The sequence below is a fragment of the Nuphar pumila genome, chromosome 11 (assembly GCF_984573655.1).
Source record: "Nuphar pumila chromosome 11, dmNupPumi1.hap1.1, whole genome shotgun sequence".
In the NCBI taxonomy this organism is placed as follows: domain Eukaryota; kingdom Viridiplantae; phylum Streptophyta; class Magnoliopsida; order Nymphaeales; family Nymphaeaceae; genus Nuphar; species Nuphar pumila.
The window spans coordinates 90,507,336-90,524,923 of NC_143259.1; the positions used below are offsets into that span (position 1 = coordinate 90,507,336).

At 34.6% G+C, this 17,588-nt stretch overlaps 1 protein-coding gene across 1 annotated transcript; it reads left to right on the top strand.

The window, feature by feature from the left end:
• The first annotated feature begins 438 nt into the window (after nucleotides 1-438).
• LOC149822480 (protein TRI1-like) lies at nucleotides 439-17,327 on the top strand. The gene is made up of 2 exons (XM_089981150.1): nucleotides 439-701; nucleotides 16,959-17,327. The coding sequence occupies exons 1-2, from the start codon at nucleotides 444-446 to the stop codon at nucleotides 17,082-17,084; spliced, it is 384 nt and encodes a 127-aa protein (XP_089837276.1). The 5' UTR covers nucleotides 439-443; the 3' UTR covers nucleotides 17,085-17,327.
• Nucleotides 17,328-17,588: the final 261 nt, after the last annotated feature.

Here is a 17,588-nt window from a genome sequence, read left to right on the forward strand (position 1 = left end):
CTACTTCACCGAGTTAATTACAAACCGATTTCAAGGTCCTTTTCATAATCATTGCGATAATTTTGAAATTTGTTCGCCGCATTAACTCTGTTTCTTAGAATTCGTTTGGAACCTATTTATATTTTATTTCGGTATCTTTTGTTTTAGATCATTTATCCTATTTTTATTTTTTAAACTTTTATTACGAAATTTATTTTTGTAAACCAGTTTTTCTAATAAAGCGATTCCCAATAAACCCTAACCGATTTTCTGAATCTTTTTGAAAACGATTCGGTTTAGAAATCGATATTGACGACATTTAAAAACACAATCGTAAAAAGAGAAAAAAAAAGAAACCCTGTCTTCTCCCGAGACTGAGAGAGCGGGAAAGGGGAAAACATCAAGAGTGGGGAACACCCCCCCCCCCCCCCTACACAGAGAGAGAGAGAGAGAGAGAGAGAGAGATGTTGAGGGTTTTCGTTGGAACGAGGGCGGCGATGATGGCGGTGGCGAGGTCGAGCGGAGCCAAGGGGAAGGCGGCCGACGCAGCTTCTCCGTCGGCGGCGGCGTCGGCGTCGGCGTCGGAGAAGGCGAGGACAGGTGGAATATTCAAGGTGGTTCCCGTCTCTCCTCCCATGCGCAAGTTCCTCGGCGTCCCAGAGATCTCTCGCACCGACGCCGTCAAGAAGGTCTGGCAGTACATCAAGGACAACAACCTCCAGGTACTCTCTCTCTCTCTCTGAAATGTCAATCAATGAGCTTCTTCTGCTTATCGAGCCGTAACCCTGTTGACGTTCCCGTTTCTGTGTTTTCTCCTCTCATTTATTTTATCTGTTCAGATTGGTTCATCTTGGTAACCTCTTTTTGATCATGTCTCCTATTTTCTTTCCTTTTTCTTCTTTTTTTTTTTTTGGGGGGGGTGTGATAGTTAGATGTTTTCTAGCTTTAGCCTTTATATCTCTAATGCATAGATATCATCTTGGTAAGTGATTTGGGTCTATCGTGCTGAATCGATTTGTTGTCTACAAACTTTAATGCCTACTGTTTAGCATCGAAATGGGAAAAGGAAAAAGGGCTTGATCTGCACATGGGTGCATGAACCGCTTATAGATGCTGAAATGAGCAGGGTTTTTTTTCACCCCTAACGAACTAGTTAAGTTGGGTTAAATCTTAATGGTGGGTACTGCCTAAGCTCAGGAAGAGCATACTTACCTGTGATAACATCAGCAGCGGGGATACTCTGAGATCCTTTTTTTTCCTTTTTTCTTTTTTGCCACATTGAGGGGTCTCAAAAACGACCCCTATATCCACAAAATAAAATGTGTTTTCTCTGTTTGTTGATTTTCGTTTTACTAAGCATTGTAGGACATTTCTAACGCCTCTTTTGAGTGTACTTAGCGCAATGGCGTAGACACGAAACTTCCCTTTTGAAGTTATGCTTCTTCTCTGCTTCTGTAATGTCCAATACATTGCCAACAACCTCCAGTTCAAATGGGGATCCCGAACCTGGCATTCCTTGATTCCTTCACGAGGCCTACGAAATGCCTGGTAGACAAATGGCCACCTATTCTGCAAGAAACAGCTAACAAATTGTATATCGCAATGCATCCCATTTGTTCTAAAGGCTTGTTCTATGTTACCGCAACACGACACTTAGGGTGCCGTACCCACGTGTTGACACGGGCACTGGTACCTGGACACAGCTATATTATATATTATATTTTCAATATATAATATATATTTTCAGTATATATTTAGCCATGTCCCCACACTCATAATTTTTGGAATTGCCGCACCCGCACCCAGGTGACATAGGGCTTGTTTGATCTAGTGGTTCATGCATCATCCACACATTCCAAATCTTTACAATATGGCTATTATCTTGGATGTCAGAAAGACCACCACAAAGAGTCAATCTATTGCCATATAGACATGGGCACAAGCATATGACATGAAATGGACACACATGATATGACACAACAGTTTTGTAAAACTAGGATACGGGTTTATGGACGTAAATGCATGCATACATATATGATATGTGCGTTTAAAATTCTTAATACAAAGCAATAAAGCATTATTGCCATCTTAATCGCAAATTCTTGAACAACAACACTATATCATTATGATTAAGAACATTAAATGATTAATAATAAACCTAAGTTGAAAATTTGGAATGTAATTTGATCAATGCCAATTTTGAAAGAAAAAGCATACAAGAAAATATTAAAAAGTTGCGATCATGAGAATAAATTAATAAGGACACTTTTTACCATGTCCTACACAGGTTTGACAGCATCCACAAAATGTGTAGTATTGTATCATATTGGCATCAGACATGCAATACGACACCCATAGTTGGCAAACCCGGCGAGTCGACTCGGGAATCGCCCGAGTCGACTTGGATCAGACCCCAACTGGGTCACCGATTCAGGACTGCCGATCCTCATGCTTCTTATGTGTTTTTTTCATGCATTTTGTGATTTTAATGCATAATTCCCATAAACGAATACTTGTTATAAAAAATTATATGTTTTTAAATCGTAAATATTAACAATTATGTATAGTTGATACTTATATATCTTAGTCATTGATGTCATGTGCTAAATTTAGTTATTATACAATATGAATTTTGATTTTTTTCCATATCTTAACACTAGAAAATGCATAGTCCTAACTTGTCCGAGTTATTGAGTCGACCCGCTGATTCACGAGTCAAGGGTTGGCCACCAGACATGCATACTAAGTGAAGTGTCCATGTGACATAGGAATCAGGACAAAATTTTATATGGTTTCTTTAAGGAGAAGGATCTGGTCCATTCAGATACTATGTTATAGTGATGTATTGCCAGCTATGTAACACAGACTCTTCTAACAGGGAATCGCACCCGCGTCTCACTCGCACCCAAGGAGGTGCGACACTTGGACACAACTTCCTTTATGTTAGGTGAAGTTAACCACATTGAGGTCCATTTCTATCCAAAAGTAGATTCAATTAACCCTAATCAAGTACATTTTTATCTAATATTATATATATATATAAATACATAAATGCACACACATACATCTAGTGTTAACTTAAATCTGTTAAAAATTATATATATCCTCCTCGCGCCCTGTATCCATACAAAATTTTCCCTTGATCGGGATCCTTTCGCATTTCAACATTTTGAGTGAAAAATATTTTTAGAAAATAACTCACCTCTGTTTTTTAAAAAGATGGAAAATAGGGACTCGCTCGTCGGTACGAGGTTCGACCGTTCTTGGCGCCTTAACCAGGGGTAATCAAACCAAGGATCGAATCAATGCCTTTTGCTTTGCCTAAATTTGACTAAGAAATTATTGTAAAATCCTAAATGCATATTGAATCATGCTTGTGCTATAAACTTTTTAAAAGATGAAGATTTAAAATATCATGTATGCTTTAAAATCATTTTGATTCAAAATTGTAATTCCAAGTGAATTTCGAAATTGAGTTGAAAATGTTTAAAATTGCTTTGAAACGACTTTATAAAACTATTTGAAGGAAAATTCGAAATGGAAATTGAAAATTGAAAATTGAAAATTGAAAATTGAAAATTGAAAATTGAAAATTGAAAATTGAAAATTGAAAATTGAAAATTGAATTTTGAAATGGAAAATGAAAATGGAAATTGAGATAAAAATTGAATTTAAATTTGAAATTAGAATTGATATTGAAATTGAGATTTGAAATTGAATTTGAAGTTTGAAAATTGAAATTTAAGTTTAGATTTTGAAATTGAAATTTAACTTTGAAATTGAAAATGAATTTGGAATTTGAAATTTGGAATTGAAATTAGAATTTGAAATTGGATTTTAAAATTGGAATTTGAAAATGAATTTGGAAATTGAATTTTGGAATTTAAAAGTAAACTTTGAAATTGGGATTTTGAATTTAGACTTTGAATCTGAAATTGAAATTGATTTTCGAAAGTAAACTTAAATTCACCTTGAAAAGTAATTTTGAAAATGAACTTCGAAAATCACTTGGAATATTTTGACATTGAAATAATTTGAAAATGAAAATAATGAAATGATGTAATTTTATGATGAATGTATTTAATAAAGAAATTTAAAAGATTTTATTTTAAAACATGATTTTGTACTTTCATAGAATTTAAAACAAAATTTATTTTTAATATATTCATGACTATGGCCATAAATATATCTCAAATTAATTTATATTTTAAATTCTGGTAGAAGAAGAATAAAAAATAATTTTAGAAAATATGATGTTTTTTTTTCCAAAAATGACCTAAAGTGTAGGTCGAATTTTATTCAATAAAAGATAAAAATCCTAAGTATTGTTCGCATTCTCACTATGGCCAAAAATGTGAATCGTCTACTTAGGGTTATTTACCTTTTATTAGAATGGTGTGCGTGTCATCCGTGTTTCACCATAGTGCCCTTTTGAAAATAAAATAAAATAAAATGCAACAATCAATTATGAAGAATTAAGATGCAACTACATGCTCATCCATTCTAATCTATACAGAAAATAGAATTTCTTATTAAATGAAATTATTACAATATCAAATTTAAACTGAATATTGAAGTTTTCTAATATGAAGGCGGGACCAAGGTCTTCTGTGCTTCCCTGCAAAACATAAAATAATACAAAGCAGCAGAGATACGGAATACAAGAATGCAAAGTAAAAATTGCGAGAAAAGAAATGCGAAATTTAAATAGATGGGAATTAAAATGCACTAAATGAAAATGAAAAATATATTGTGAAATTAAACATGCAATGATATGAATGTGTAAGGATTGAGTGTAAATGCAACACTGATATTATTTGCAAGTTTAAACATTTAAATGCAAATGCATTCATAATTGAAAGGCTAATGAAAATCGAGAAATAGAATACAATAGAGAAATATCGAATTGCCGAGAATAAAAGAACAATTGTAACAAATGAAATTGCAAAACAATAGCTAGAAACCTCTATATTGAAACAAAGAGATGTCGTAAAGTTGAAACACTGAATTGTAATGAAATGAAAGATGAGAATGCCATGTAGTGAAAGAAACACATATGTGATAATATGCAAAATGCAGGGAAGGGCAATGCATAAATGATGGTATGATACATTTGCAAAATAACAAATGAGATGGATGCATAAGATGAGAATGAAGTACGAAATAACATTGTACAGGTGTTGCTGTGTTAAATCCGTGAATAGCATGCAGATACAAAGTGGCTTGAACGTGAGGAAAGTGCATAAAAAAATGTGATGATATGAATGAATTTATAAGATGATATGAGTGAAAACGGATCAGCATAAATGAATAGTTAACGAAAATGTGGAGATAATGCTGTAATAGAATGCTGATGAAATGCTAAGGAATCAGCAAATACATGAAAATATGGAATGCTGTAATGAAATGCTAATGAGCCAGCGAATATATGAAAACATGAGATGTTGTAATGAAATGCTATCATGAGTAAGCAAATACATGAAAGCATGAGATGCTGTAATGAAATGCTATCATGAGTAGGCAAATACATGAAAGCATGAGATGCTGTAATGAAATGCTATCATGAGTAGACAAATACATGAAAGCAGGAGATGCTGTAATGAAATGCTATCATGAGTAGACAAATACATGAAAGCATGAGATGCTGTAATGAAATGCTCTGCTTATGCTATGCCATAGTTTGATGCATACAACGACACACAGATACTGATGAAACAAACGAATTCATAGGTGAATGCGTATCGTATCAAACAAATGAAATTGACCGATGAAATGAATAGAAGAAATGTAATGAATGAAATGAATCAATGAAATCAGTCAATGCAAATGAATCAACATACACATATGGATGATCAAATCATAATGCCGATGAAAAAGTATGGGAGATTTTGCAGTTATAATATTATATATTGAATCAAATGCAAATGCTGGATTTCACAGTAATTTAAATGCAAATGCTTTCACGACAAATCAGATCAGGGGATTCACGGCAGAACAAAGCAGATGTTCAAATTTGCTTTCACGACAAATCAGATCTGTTTTCACGGCAGATCAAAGCATATTCGATTCCATGGTAAATCAAAAGAGGCATTCATGGTAAAGCAACTTTTCACGGTAAATCCAAACAAAGAAAGTCATGGTAGACCAGAGTAGATGCTCAAATTTGCTGGAATGAGGCAATGAACGAATGTGCACAGGTGAATAGATACAGAGATGAATCCGATGTCATAAAAAAATGCAATGAAATGAATTGATGCTGAGTAATAGATCAATGTAGTGTTAACAGGAAACAAAATGAGGCGATGATGAAGATGATGCATAGAGAAACATAAATTAGATGAAACGAATGCTATGAGGAGGATGTTGAAACAAACTAAAGAAGCAAATAGCAGAAAATAAGATCCGTGAAACGAGATGGAACGAGAAGAGGAGAAGATGAGAAGAAGAAAAAAAAGAGAAAAAGAGGGAGAAGAGAAATTTCTTACCGTAGGGTCGGTTGAGAGGAGAGGGAGACTCTTTCTTTGCGCTCCCGTCCGGTCGATCAAACTTCCTCATCGATGAAGAAAGAGAAGAGAATCAGAGGAAGAAAGAAAGGGAAAAGAGAAAGAAGAAGAAGAGAGGAAAAGAGGAGGGAAAGAGGGAGAAGAAAAATTGGAAGGAAGGGAAAGAGGAGCTCGTGCTCTTCTTTCCTCTCAAAAGATCAACCTCTCTCCCTCTCCTTTACATGAGTTTATAAAGGAGATGATGGTTACTAAAATTTCAAAAATGTCCCTTCTGAACTTTAAAAAATTTAAAAAGAAGGCTTAGTTGCGAAAATTTTCCGAAAACCCTTTTCTTATTTAACCTAAAGCCACTTCTATAAAACTTTCTAAAATTTTGCCCTTTTTATTTTTCAAATTTAATCCAAGAAAATGCTATAAGAATTACAAGTGACTCAGGAGGTAGGTCCATGGTCAGAAAGAGTAATTTTAGAAAATTTGTGGTGTTTACACACCCCTGCACCCAAGTTTTTTTAAAGTGCCGCATCGCTGCATCCACACCCGTACCCGCATCCGCACCTATGTGACATAGATTGCCAGAGCATCTTTGCTACTTCTGTGATGAGCTCATTATCCATCTCAATTCTCATGTGCTGCCATTCGACAAACTTCATCCAACTCTCAATTCTCTATCATGTTTAGAAATTATTTCTTTTGTTGTTTAGTTTTTCTTCTTCCTTTTTGCTGATTGGCTATGTTTTTCTTTTAAAGTTGTTATCCACATGGTTTGGTTACTCCTTCCATTTCCTGAAAGTTAATGCTTATTCCTTAGCCTGAAGATTGTTTGGCATAAAGTTGTTTTATACATGATCAAAATTATTCATGAGTACACTTTTATTTATCCATGAGCCTCTGAATCTGTTTGTATTTTGTGAACCTGCATTGTTGTAGATGAAATTCTTGTCTGTTTCAACCATAGTCACAAATATCGGTATCCACTATATCTCAGTGAGGTATAATATCGGAATATTATCGGTTTTCTAATAAATCTCAGGAAAATCTTGGAATTTAAAAAATAAAATGAAGAAAGTTAAAAGAATAAGGAAAAAATAAATGTAAAGCCCACTTTCCCTCTTCCTTCCTTTTTTTTTCTCCCTTCCCTTTTCTTTCTTTTCTTCCTTCCCTTTTCTTTTTTTCTTTCCTTTCTTCCTTCCCTTCCTCTTTCTTCCTTCTTTCCTTCCTTCCCTTCTTTCTTTTTTTCCTTCCTTCCTTCCTTTCTTCCTTCCTTGCCTTCCTCTTTTTCTTCTTTCTTTCTTTCCCTGTTCACGAGAAGACGCAGCCTTTCCTTTTCTTTCTTTCCCTTTTCTTTTTTTCTTTTTTCTTTACTTATGTTTCTTACCTTTTAAAGTGACACATAACCCTAACAAAAAGGTGACATTTTATGGTTTATACCCAAACTAACCTATTCAAAAATTAGAAAAGACACACGTAACCCCTTTTTTTAAAAAATCCTAAAATACCCTTACACTAACTGTTTTAAAAAAAAGCGACCATTGTTGTGCTGTGAGAGCGATAATATCGTGATATATATAAATTTCTGATATTTTGAAAATATCTTGATAATTTACCTTTAATATCTTTTTTTCAATTTACAGCGTTAATATCGTGATATTTTTAAAATATTGGCGATATCTGTGACTATGGTTTCAACATATTGAAATGTGTAAGCTGTTGTTTAATCATTAGTCCTACTTTTTAAGAACAAGAGAATGAATGCGAGTAACTATAGGTGGTCCAAGGGTTCTGTGGTATAAAAGAGGTGGTGAGTTTTTTTGTTGATCAGACCCTATAGATATGATCTCCATGTATTTTAGTAGAAAACAAGTTTTCTATCATGTGATTGTGACATACATGTAGGTTTCTAAGACCTTCAAAAATCGATGACCCACAATGTACTAAAACTACTAAAACTGATGACTTAAAAAATCCTATTTTTTGCATCTAAAAAGCATGATCCAAAGCATGATTTTTATCAAATAAACCATGTTGAATGCATCTATGAAGTTTGATTGAAAATATGCAACCTACATCTATGGTTTCTACTAGGTGGGCTTCGGAGCACCGAAGCTTTACTGTATATATATATCGTGGTGATCAAATAGATTGCTGTGCAGAATGCTATTGTGGAAAAAATTGGTGAATACAATCAACTTAAAATACAAACTGACTAGCTCGTTAATAGGAAAACTTTTTGTCTCAATACGATACAAATACAAGTCACTGCGGCATTAATACTGTGGCTGATTCCTCTTCTTTGTGTGGATATGCTTGAAAAAGTTCTAATTTCTCTTGTGCCTACTTATGCTGCATCTTTGTTTTAAAATGTATTGATCAAATAATGTTAACTTTTTCCTGAACTTATCCTACCATGTATTTACCATTCTACGCTAATGACACAAGATTTTCTGAATACACTAGTATCACAGTTTACAAAATAATTATGTCACATTGGTATGGGTACAGGTGCTCATCCATGCATGTATAACGTTCGCAAGTTGTTTCCAAAAGAAGGATGTGTGGGTACAGCTGGTTTTGTGCATTTTTTATATAGGGAAGTGTATTGTATCTTCTGGTAGAAACACCATGTTCCATCACATTTTCTTGATTATTTTGTTGATCAAGCCCTACAGATATGATCTATATTGTTTGTTTAGTGAAAAATATCCAATCACATTGTATAAGCAGATTTTTTAAGGGCTTCTTAAAATTCAATGGTTAACAATGTGTCAAAATTTCATGATTGAGAAAATCATGGTCTTGCATCAAAATCATGGTCTATAGTGTAACCAATGTTTTCTGATATATATATATATATATATATATATATATATATATATATATATATATATATGGATTAATATTTGGTACTAATGAAGGTATGAAACTATTGAGTAGAAATCACCTTCTTTCAATTTTTTTTCTTTTTAGATTTGATCTTATGGATGTGATCTACAAGGCTTGTTCAGTAAAAAATGAATTTTGATTCATGCGATTGTGACATATGTTTTTTAAAGGCTTCAAAAATCAATAGCCCACAATGTACCAAAATTTTATGTCTCAAAAAATCTTATTTCTACATCGAACACCATGAATCATGAATATATTTATATAGAGTTACCAAAATATATTAACTAAAAATATGTGAACTGGAGTATGAATTGAGATTTTCATGGGGCATTTTGTTTTTTTCTTAAATTTCACCGCATGGATGCGATCAACATATTTGGTTTTATAGGGATCGGTCATCTGATTACCATACAAAGCAGGATCTTTCAAGGTTTGAAAATCAATGGCTCAGAATTTTCATAAACATTCAATGGATTCCTAGACTGTGCCAAACACATCTCCAGGGTCAGATTTGCAAAAAATGTCAAAAATGCCCAGTTCACACTCGAGTTCACATATTTCCAGTTTATATCATGGTATAAAACCACCTTATATTTTCCATATATGGGTGCTTATATGGTGGTTCTGTATCACCATAACTTATGGTGGTACACTTGATTTACATAGATCTATGCTCCAAATCTGTCATACAAGTGCAGGTGCGGAGGGTGCGACACGACGACACAACTTCGAAAAACTTGGGTGCGGGTGCGGGGGTATATATATATAATATAATATAAAACAGGACTTGATTACAGTTAACCGAATTCACTTTTAGACAAAAAATGGACCTTAGTGTGGTTGACTACCTGACACAAAGATAGTTGTGTCCAAGTGTTGCACCTGCATCGGTGTCGGTGCATTGCCTTGTTAAAAGAGTCCATGTTACATAGCTCCAAATGCAAAATCTAACATTTGGATCATGCTTTAGATGTTCTATTTACTATTTCCATGTGTTAAAGTTTTATCGAAATACGATGTTTTATACCATTTTTAGACCACCCTTATTTTCATGAATCTCAAAAGTAGGATCTTATGATGTATTAGACATGATAAAACCTTTTAACATAATAAATAAACCATGCTAAACAATTTGTATGGTTAGATCCAAGGTTGTAAAACTCATATTGTAGTCCGTATCCATCGGGCCCAAAATAAGATACGAATCACATCATAAAAAATCATAGTTTTTCAATAAAAAATAAAAAAAAATTGAGAAAAATCCTAAAAATTTATATCACATGAAAAAATGATGAATTGCACAAGGTACAACCATGGAATCACATATCAAGCATTTATGGTAAGGCATCATCAAAGATCAAATAATAAAGATAATAATGCATGCATATCTCACAAGAACAATGCGAAATATGAAATATCATGCAATTAAGAACATGTCACAAGACTCATAGTTTCATAATACATAAACAAAAACAAAATAACCAAGTACATAAGCAAGCTTTTTCAAAATATAAACAAAAGCAAATGTATATGATTTTAATCATCATCATCATCATTGTTTTCTTCCTCTGCTTTTTCTCCTCCTCCTCTTCCATGTTCATCATCCACATTTACATCCTTCCCAATATATGTAAGCTTTTCATCATCTACCTCATCTGCTCCTTCCACATTGATCTACTGAATGTACTCTTCATTTAAAACACTTGGTTCTTCTTGAACCCATGCATCCAATGAATCAAAATGTTCTAGACTAATGAAATCAAATTGCTCCTTGTGCCTCCTTGATGATACCTTTTCAATTTGCCTAGAGAGATGACATGGAAAAATTAAAAGTAGCTGGGTTTTGTATGACATAAAAAAAACTTTAAATACAAACAACAACTAAAAAAAACTTTAAATAAACACATGAAAATGAAAAATAAACTTGATGATTTTATATATGTCTGCCTTAGCCGCAAGTTGTAGCAAATGCAAATGAGGTCATTGAGCCTTTTATGCTCCAATCTTTATCGCTCTAGTTCACATCCACTACATATTTAAGAATGAGAATCACAAAAGCTCTCCAATATGAAACATCACTCTCAAATCTAGTCTACCACATGTCTAAAAATACAAAAAAAGAAAAAAGAAAATGAGAAAGCAACAATAAGTACAAAACATCATAAATAAATAACAAAATGAAATTGAAATAATCAAAATAAATTACTTGGATGCATCGTGGAACGATTCCACATTACTGTAGGTCTCCCCATATCATGCATTGTATTGTCATATATACATTTTTTCATGAATTTTATCTTGTATGCAATGATTAAGGATTAACCTCTCAATGCATTCCAAAATTCTCTTGTTCACTTCCTTGACCAATTTAAATGTAGGAGAATATCTAAATGCAATATTCAAATAATATGTTGCATTATTAAGATGTTAATGAAGTTGTCAACAACCTATGATTAATGATGCACCATATAAGTTTGTAGAGTTTTTTCTTATCATTCAAATTATCTCTAATAGCCTCTTTTGTCCTATCCATGGCCTCATAGAGATAACCCATAGTCGGCCTATCTTTATTGTCAACCAATCTAAGTGCTTTCACCAAAGGTATGGTGATTCTCAACAACTCCACGCAAGATTCTCAGAATTCACTTCTAAATACAATATCCACAAATTCTCTTGACTTTCTTTTTGGTGCATTGAGATATGCATCCAACTCATCTGACGAAAACATCTCTTTGAGTGTAGTTCTATTCTTTATTAGACTTTCCACCGTCAAAGAGTTCATAGCAAATATAGTAATTTCACTACGAATCAATTCAACATCATTGGTGTACTTTATCATCAAGTTCAAAATCCATGCTTGATTGTAAATAAACTTTGTAATTTCTTGACAACATTCAACTATTTATTGTATCTCATTCATGTTGTCGTTGTCCTCAAGCATGAGGTTCTTCACTGGACAGAACATGGGGTCCAAAAGAACGTCCTATAATTTTGTGTTAATTCTTTACTTACTGCCTTATAATTTGTTGCATTATCAATGATAAATTGAACTATATTTTCAGGCTTCACCTTTTTCACAACCTCATCAAGTACTTTGAGCAACACATCAGTTGTCTTGGGCATATCAGATAGATAGATCTATAGATTTCAAAAGCATAGTTTTTTTCAGGCAATATACAAGAAAATTTATCAAGGTCCTTGTCTTTCTATCATTCCACACATATTTCATGGTGTTACACCCAGTTTCCTTTCATGATTGTCTGATCTCATTACAATATGCTTTCACTTCACTCACATTAATATCTAGATTTTTCTCTCAAATTATGATATGAAGACATTTTATATCTAGACCCGATATTGGTTATGACATCTTTCATGACCTGAAAGGGAAATGAATTTGTTGGATTGAAAGTAATGCATGTATCATGAAACCATCTCCCAACCGCAACATTCGCTTGTTCGACTAAATGTTTTGGGGTTATAGCAGTGCGAATGTTGGGTTGCGACCCAGGGGCAGTCCTAGGAGTGAAAAAACTTCTAATAGAGTCTTCATCTCTACCTCCTCTAGAGGAACTCCTTCTCTTCTCTTTCTACTCGCATCACTACTGGTAGTACCAACCACACTTTTTCCTTTGGCTGCAGAGCTTCCACCTTCTAATGCTATCCTAAAGGTTGTAGGATCAGAAATAAGAAGCTCATCATCTACATCATGAACATTATCTCATGGTTGCTTATACCCCATTTTCGCTTGATTCATCTCATTCTCTTGTTTTTTCTCTAAAAGTGGTAAGTAATTGGTAGCATTTCTATTTCACGGACTTCGGCAAATTCCTTGACGTGCATGGGAAAACCTATGTCACATGGGTGCGGGTGCGACACGGGTGCGTCTCAATTTCAAAAAATTTGGACACGGGGACACATGTGTGTGTGTGTATATATATATATATATTTAAAAAATATATCTAAAGATTGTGCTCTGCACAGTCTGGGTAAAGACTGCTTTGCACAAGATTGTGCAACACAGTCTGGGTAAAGACTGTGCTCTGCACAGTCTTGCTAAAGACATAAGTATATATATTTTTAAAAAAATATATAAAAGATATTTTTTTTAGTTTTTATACATTTTTTGCCTTAAAAATGGACAAAAATAGACTCGGTTAACATTGACCGAGTCCAAAACATGGATGGACTCGGCCCTGGTGCGTTGACCGAGTCCGACTCTTCGTTGACCGAGTTCGGCCCATGTCCGAAGCCTCACCCGTGTTGGGGCGTGTCAATGCGGGTGCGTCGCCTCCCAAGCCGAGTCCGTGTGACATAGAGGAAAACATTGTGATGTGTTTTGACCAAGTGATGCTTCAACCTGGAGATACCACCATAAAAAGTATTATGAAAAAACTTGCACTCATTTTTCAATCGGTTCTCACTCATTACTTTAGTGCCCTATTGCCATGCCCATTTGATGTCATCTTCTTCCAAAAAAACTCAATAAGAAGCAAATAATAGAGATTTTTTAACTGAACCTACTTCCTTGAGTGAAAAAAAGCTGGAAATACACTCTTGAGCAAACCTCAAAAGTTCTCTCCCTTGCACACTAATCGGCCTCCAAATCACTCTCACGACTCTCAAGGTGCATGTGTTCCTCTCTAATGGCCTCTACACAAATGAGGAAGTTGACCCCTCAAGAGGTCTTTAAAACCCAAAAAATAAAAAATATGATTCAGCCCTTTTTAATGTGCGTTGAAGGTGTATTGTACGATACAACTTATACTATACAATGCAGGACAATACAGAGTTATATCTTACGATACATCCTATACGGATGCGATACACACTCATATCACGATGTGAGTGTGTATTGTATCGAAAAACATAATAGTAATGATACGTATCGTACGATACTTACAACACTTATTTGATCCACCGTTTGGTAGCTAGTAGATCCCAACTAACAAGAGTGTGTACCACCGTGCGATATCATGGTACAAAACCACCTTATACATAGCCACTAGGATATGAGAACTATTGTGCGGACTGGCCATTTCCTACAGTTTTTTTTTAAATCCAACCATGCAGGTGTGTTCGGCATGATGTAATTGTTAGGAATCAACTATTGGATCATGTATTTTCAATAAAAAACACAAATTTTAGATGCTTTAATATTTATGAAGAATTTGAGCTGTTGATTTTAAAGCCTTAAAAAATCTCATCACAACCGGATGATTCAAGAGCTTGTCCTTATAAAATCAAGCATGTAAATTACATTCGTAAGGTTATATTTAAGAGAAGAGAACAAAAACCCATGCAAATTGTGGTTCACACGGTAGTTCTCTCTCTCTCTCTCTATATATATATATATAGTGAGTGGTAGCTGCACACTCTTAGGTGCACAACTACCGACGGAATGCCTGTGGCCGTCCATCACAGTGTGTGATGGACGACCACAAAAAAATGCGAAAAGGGGTGAAAACACCCTTTAGCGGCGGTTTTTTAACTGCCGCTAAAAATGCGCAAATAGCGCATTTTAGTGTTTTTTTGCACTGACCATAGTGGTATCTGCAGAAACTGTGACCACTGCTAAAAAGTGCATTTTAGCGTTTTTTGTGCTGGCCGTCCATCAAGCCCCACGATGGACGGCCAACGCAATTGCTCAGGTAGCTGCGCACCTAAGGGTTGTGCAGCTACCATTTTTTCTTTCTCTCTCTCTCTCTCTCTCTATATATATATATATATATGTGTGTGTGTGGTAGCATTCAGCCTGTATCTGGCTAATTCAGCTGAATCTGCCTTTTTTTTTTCAGGGGTGGGGTGGGGGGTGTTGTTCTGGGTGGTGTATGAATCTGCCCCTACATTGAACCAATAAGTGGCCAATTCTGGCAGATTCAAACAATTTTGATAACATTGGTATTTTCCATTTATCTTGTATCGTATGTTCTTCCAAATGAATATTGCCCTTGAGCCATTTAACTTGTGATTTACAGAACCACCAATGTAAAGTCCAGAATGAAACATGGCTGTGTTGCCCTTATATTTCTTGTGCTTTTAGAATCTTGTATTTTATTTTTGTGGTAATTGCTCTCGTAACTGATGAAGAGGTTGGCTACTTAAATTCTTCTTTATGTCTGAATTTTGTTTATGTTATCATTTGATAATTTCTAACTCTGTGGAAACAACACATTTTTCTAGTCTGTATAAACAAATTGGTTTTTAGCAAAAAAACACCTGCAATATATACACGTGGTAAAGCTGGTGGAGATGGACATCTGAATGCAAGGCTGGTTGTCATATAGAACATGGTAGAAGTGACAAGGGTGCACACATTTTCTTTGATATTTTATGCTCTTTTCAATTAGAAGCAGGCCTTAGATGTCCCTGAGAAGGGGAGTGCTAATGGATGGATGTTGTCCCACACCTTTTCAGCTATTCTTAGTTTTGGTTAATGAAAGACTGACAAAGTGTTCTATGAGTTTTGGTTAATGAAAGACTGGCAAAGTGTTCTTTGAGTTTTGTTGGTCCCTTGAATTTTCACTGATGCATGAGATATGTAACATGGTTACTTCAAAATTCTCAGCATATTGCTCAGCATACGGGTCAATGCTGGTAATTCTGGGTGCTGCTGCTAGGTACTTTTTGGTGCTGCCATATGTGGACACTATATAATGGGAAAATATTTGCTACTAATGAAGGTAAGGAACTAATGAACTAGAAATCATAGCTGTGAGTTATTATGTGTTCAACATGGTTTGTTTGCTAAGGATCAAGCCTTGGATTGTGCTTTTTTGATGTAAAAATGTGTTCTTTTGAGTTATGAAATTTTGGCACATTGTGGGCCAATGATTTTTGGACCTCTTTAAAAACCTAATTACTTGTCATAACCACATGATTCAAAACAAGTTTCCTACTAAACAAACCATGTAGATCACATCCATGACATTTGATCTACAAAAAATGGAAATTTTTGAAGAAAAAAGTGATTTCTACTCATTAGTTCCTTGCCTTCATTAGTAGCCAATATTTACCACTATATAATATAGGATATCATTGTGTTTCTATGCATATTTTATACGGTCTACTTTTCTTTATATTTTGGTGGAATTCTTAATTTTTCAGAATATATGTTTAGCATGTGTACGTGTGTAACATATGCAATCTAGCTGCTAGTTTGCTTTTTTTATGTAAAATTACCATGTCATACCAGCCATGCTTGTGTCGTACATTCATACCATCCGTACTTATGTGACATGGCGCATAGGTCTCTGAAAAGGTTATGAAGATTGCTCATCCTTTTGATTCTTCCTTAGAGGTGCTAGCAAATGGATTTCATTTCAGTCATACCAGCCATGCTTCCTTAGAGGTGCTAGCAACTGAATAATTACAGACAAGTTGTAGTTAATTTATGACACATGAATCATATATATGTATAAGATATTGAGGTCGATAAAAATGGATCTATATCATATACTCTTTTTGTTGGGGCAGTCTCTGCTTTGGAAGGAAGTATATTGGTTTTTGCTTTACATAGTTGTTGCATACTGTGTATAATGGATTTTAATAGCTGACTATTCGGCATGTTTTGATGGAATCTTGTATATGCAGAATCCTTCAAACAAGAGGGAGATCAGATGTGATGAGAAGTTGAAGAGCATATTTGAGGGAAAAGATACCGTAGGATTCCTTGAGATTGCTAGACTCATGAGTCGCCATTTTGTCAAGACCAGCTGAATCAGCCTTGGATGCCAACATCTTGAAGTTGCCCACCATCTGTTTTTTGGTGCTCTGTTGCTGCTGAAACTCTATATGTTCTGTTCTAATATGATCCATTATGATAGTGTGAATGTTTTAGATACTTTTATTCCTGTACAGGAAACTCTTCATCACTCTGGTTTTGCTGTTTGGATCTCATGAAGGCAAAAACTTAAAGTAGATGAACTAATGAAATATGATCGGAAATCAGCATTTCTTAAATGCAGTGACTGTCAACTGAAATTTATGGGCCTAGACAGCTTCGTTCATGTTTGATATCTTGGATTAAATGGCCTTAATTTAAGTCATTTACAGTCTCCATAGACAGCATTCACTGTAATATTATGCAGGAGCATCCAGCTGCAGAGATTTGGTAAGTGATTTTCTCCTGCCAGTCTTTGGTTAGGTGCGTGTTAAGCTTGTGATATGAACAGGCTGTTTCTTGTGCTGGGTTTACTTTGTGGTTATGCTATTTTTATTTAC

What these genes read in the sequence shown, in the direction of transcription:
- LOC149822480 (XM_089981150.1), top strand. Translation starts at nt 444, where the DNA reads ATGTTGAGGGTTTTCGTTGGAACGAGGGCGGCGATGATGGCGGTGGCG. An exon ending in TCAAGGACAACAACCTCCAG is followed by an intron (nt 702 to 16,958) that starts GTACTCTCTCTC and finishes TTGTATATGCAG; the next exon opens with AATCCTTCAAACAAGAGGGA.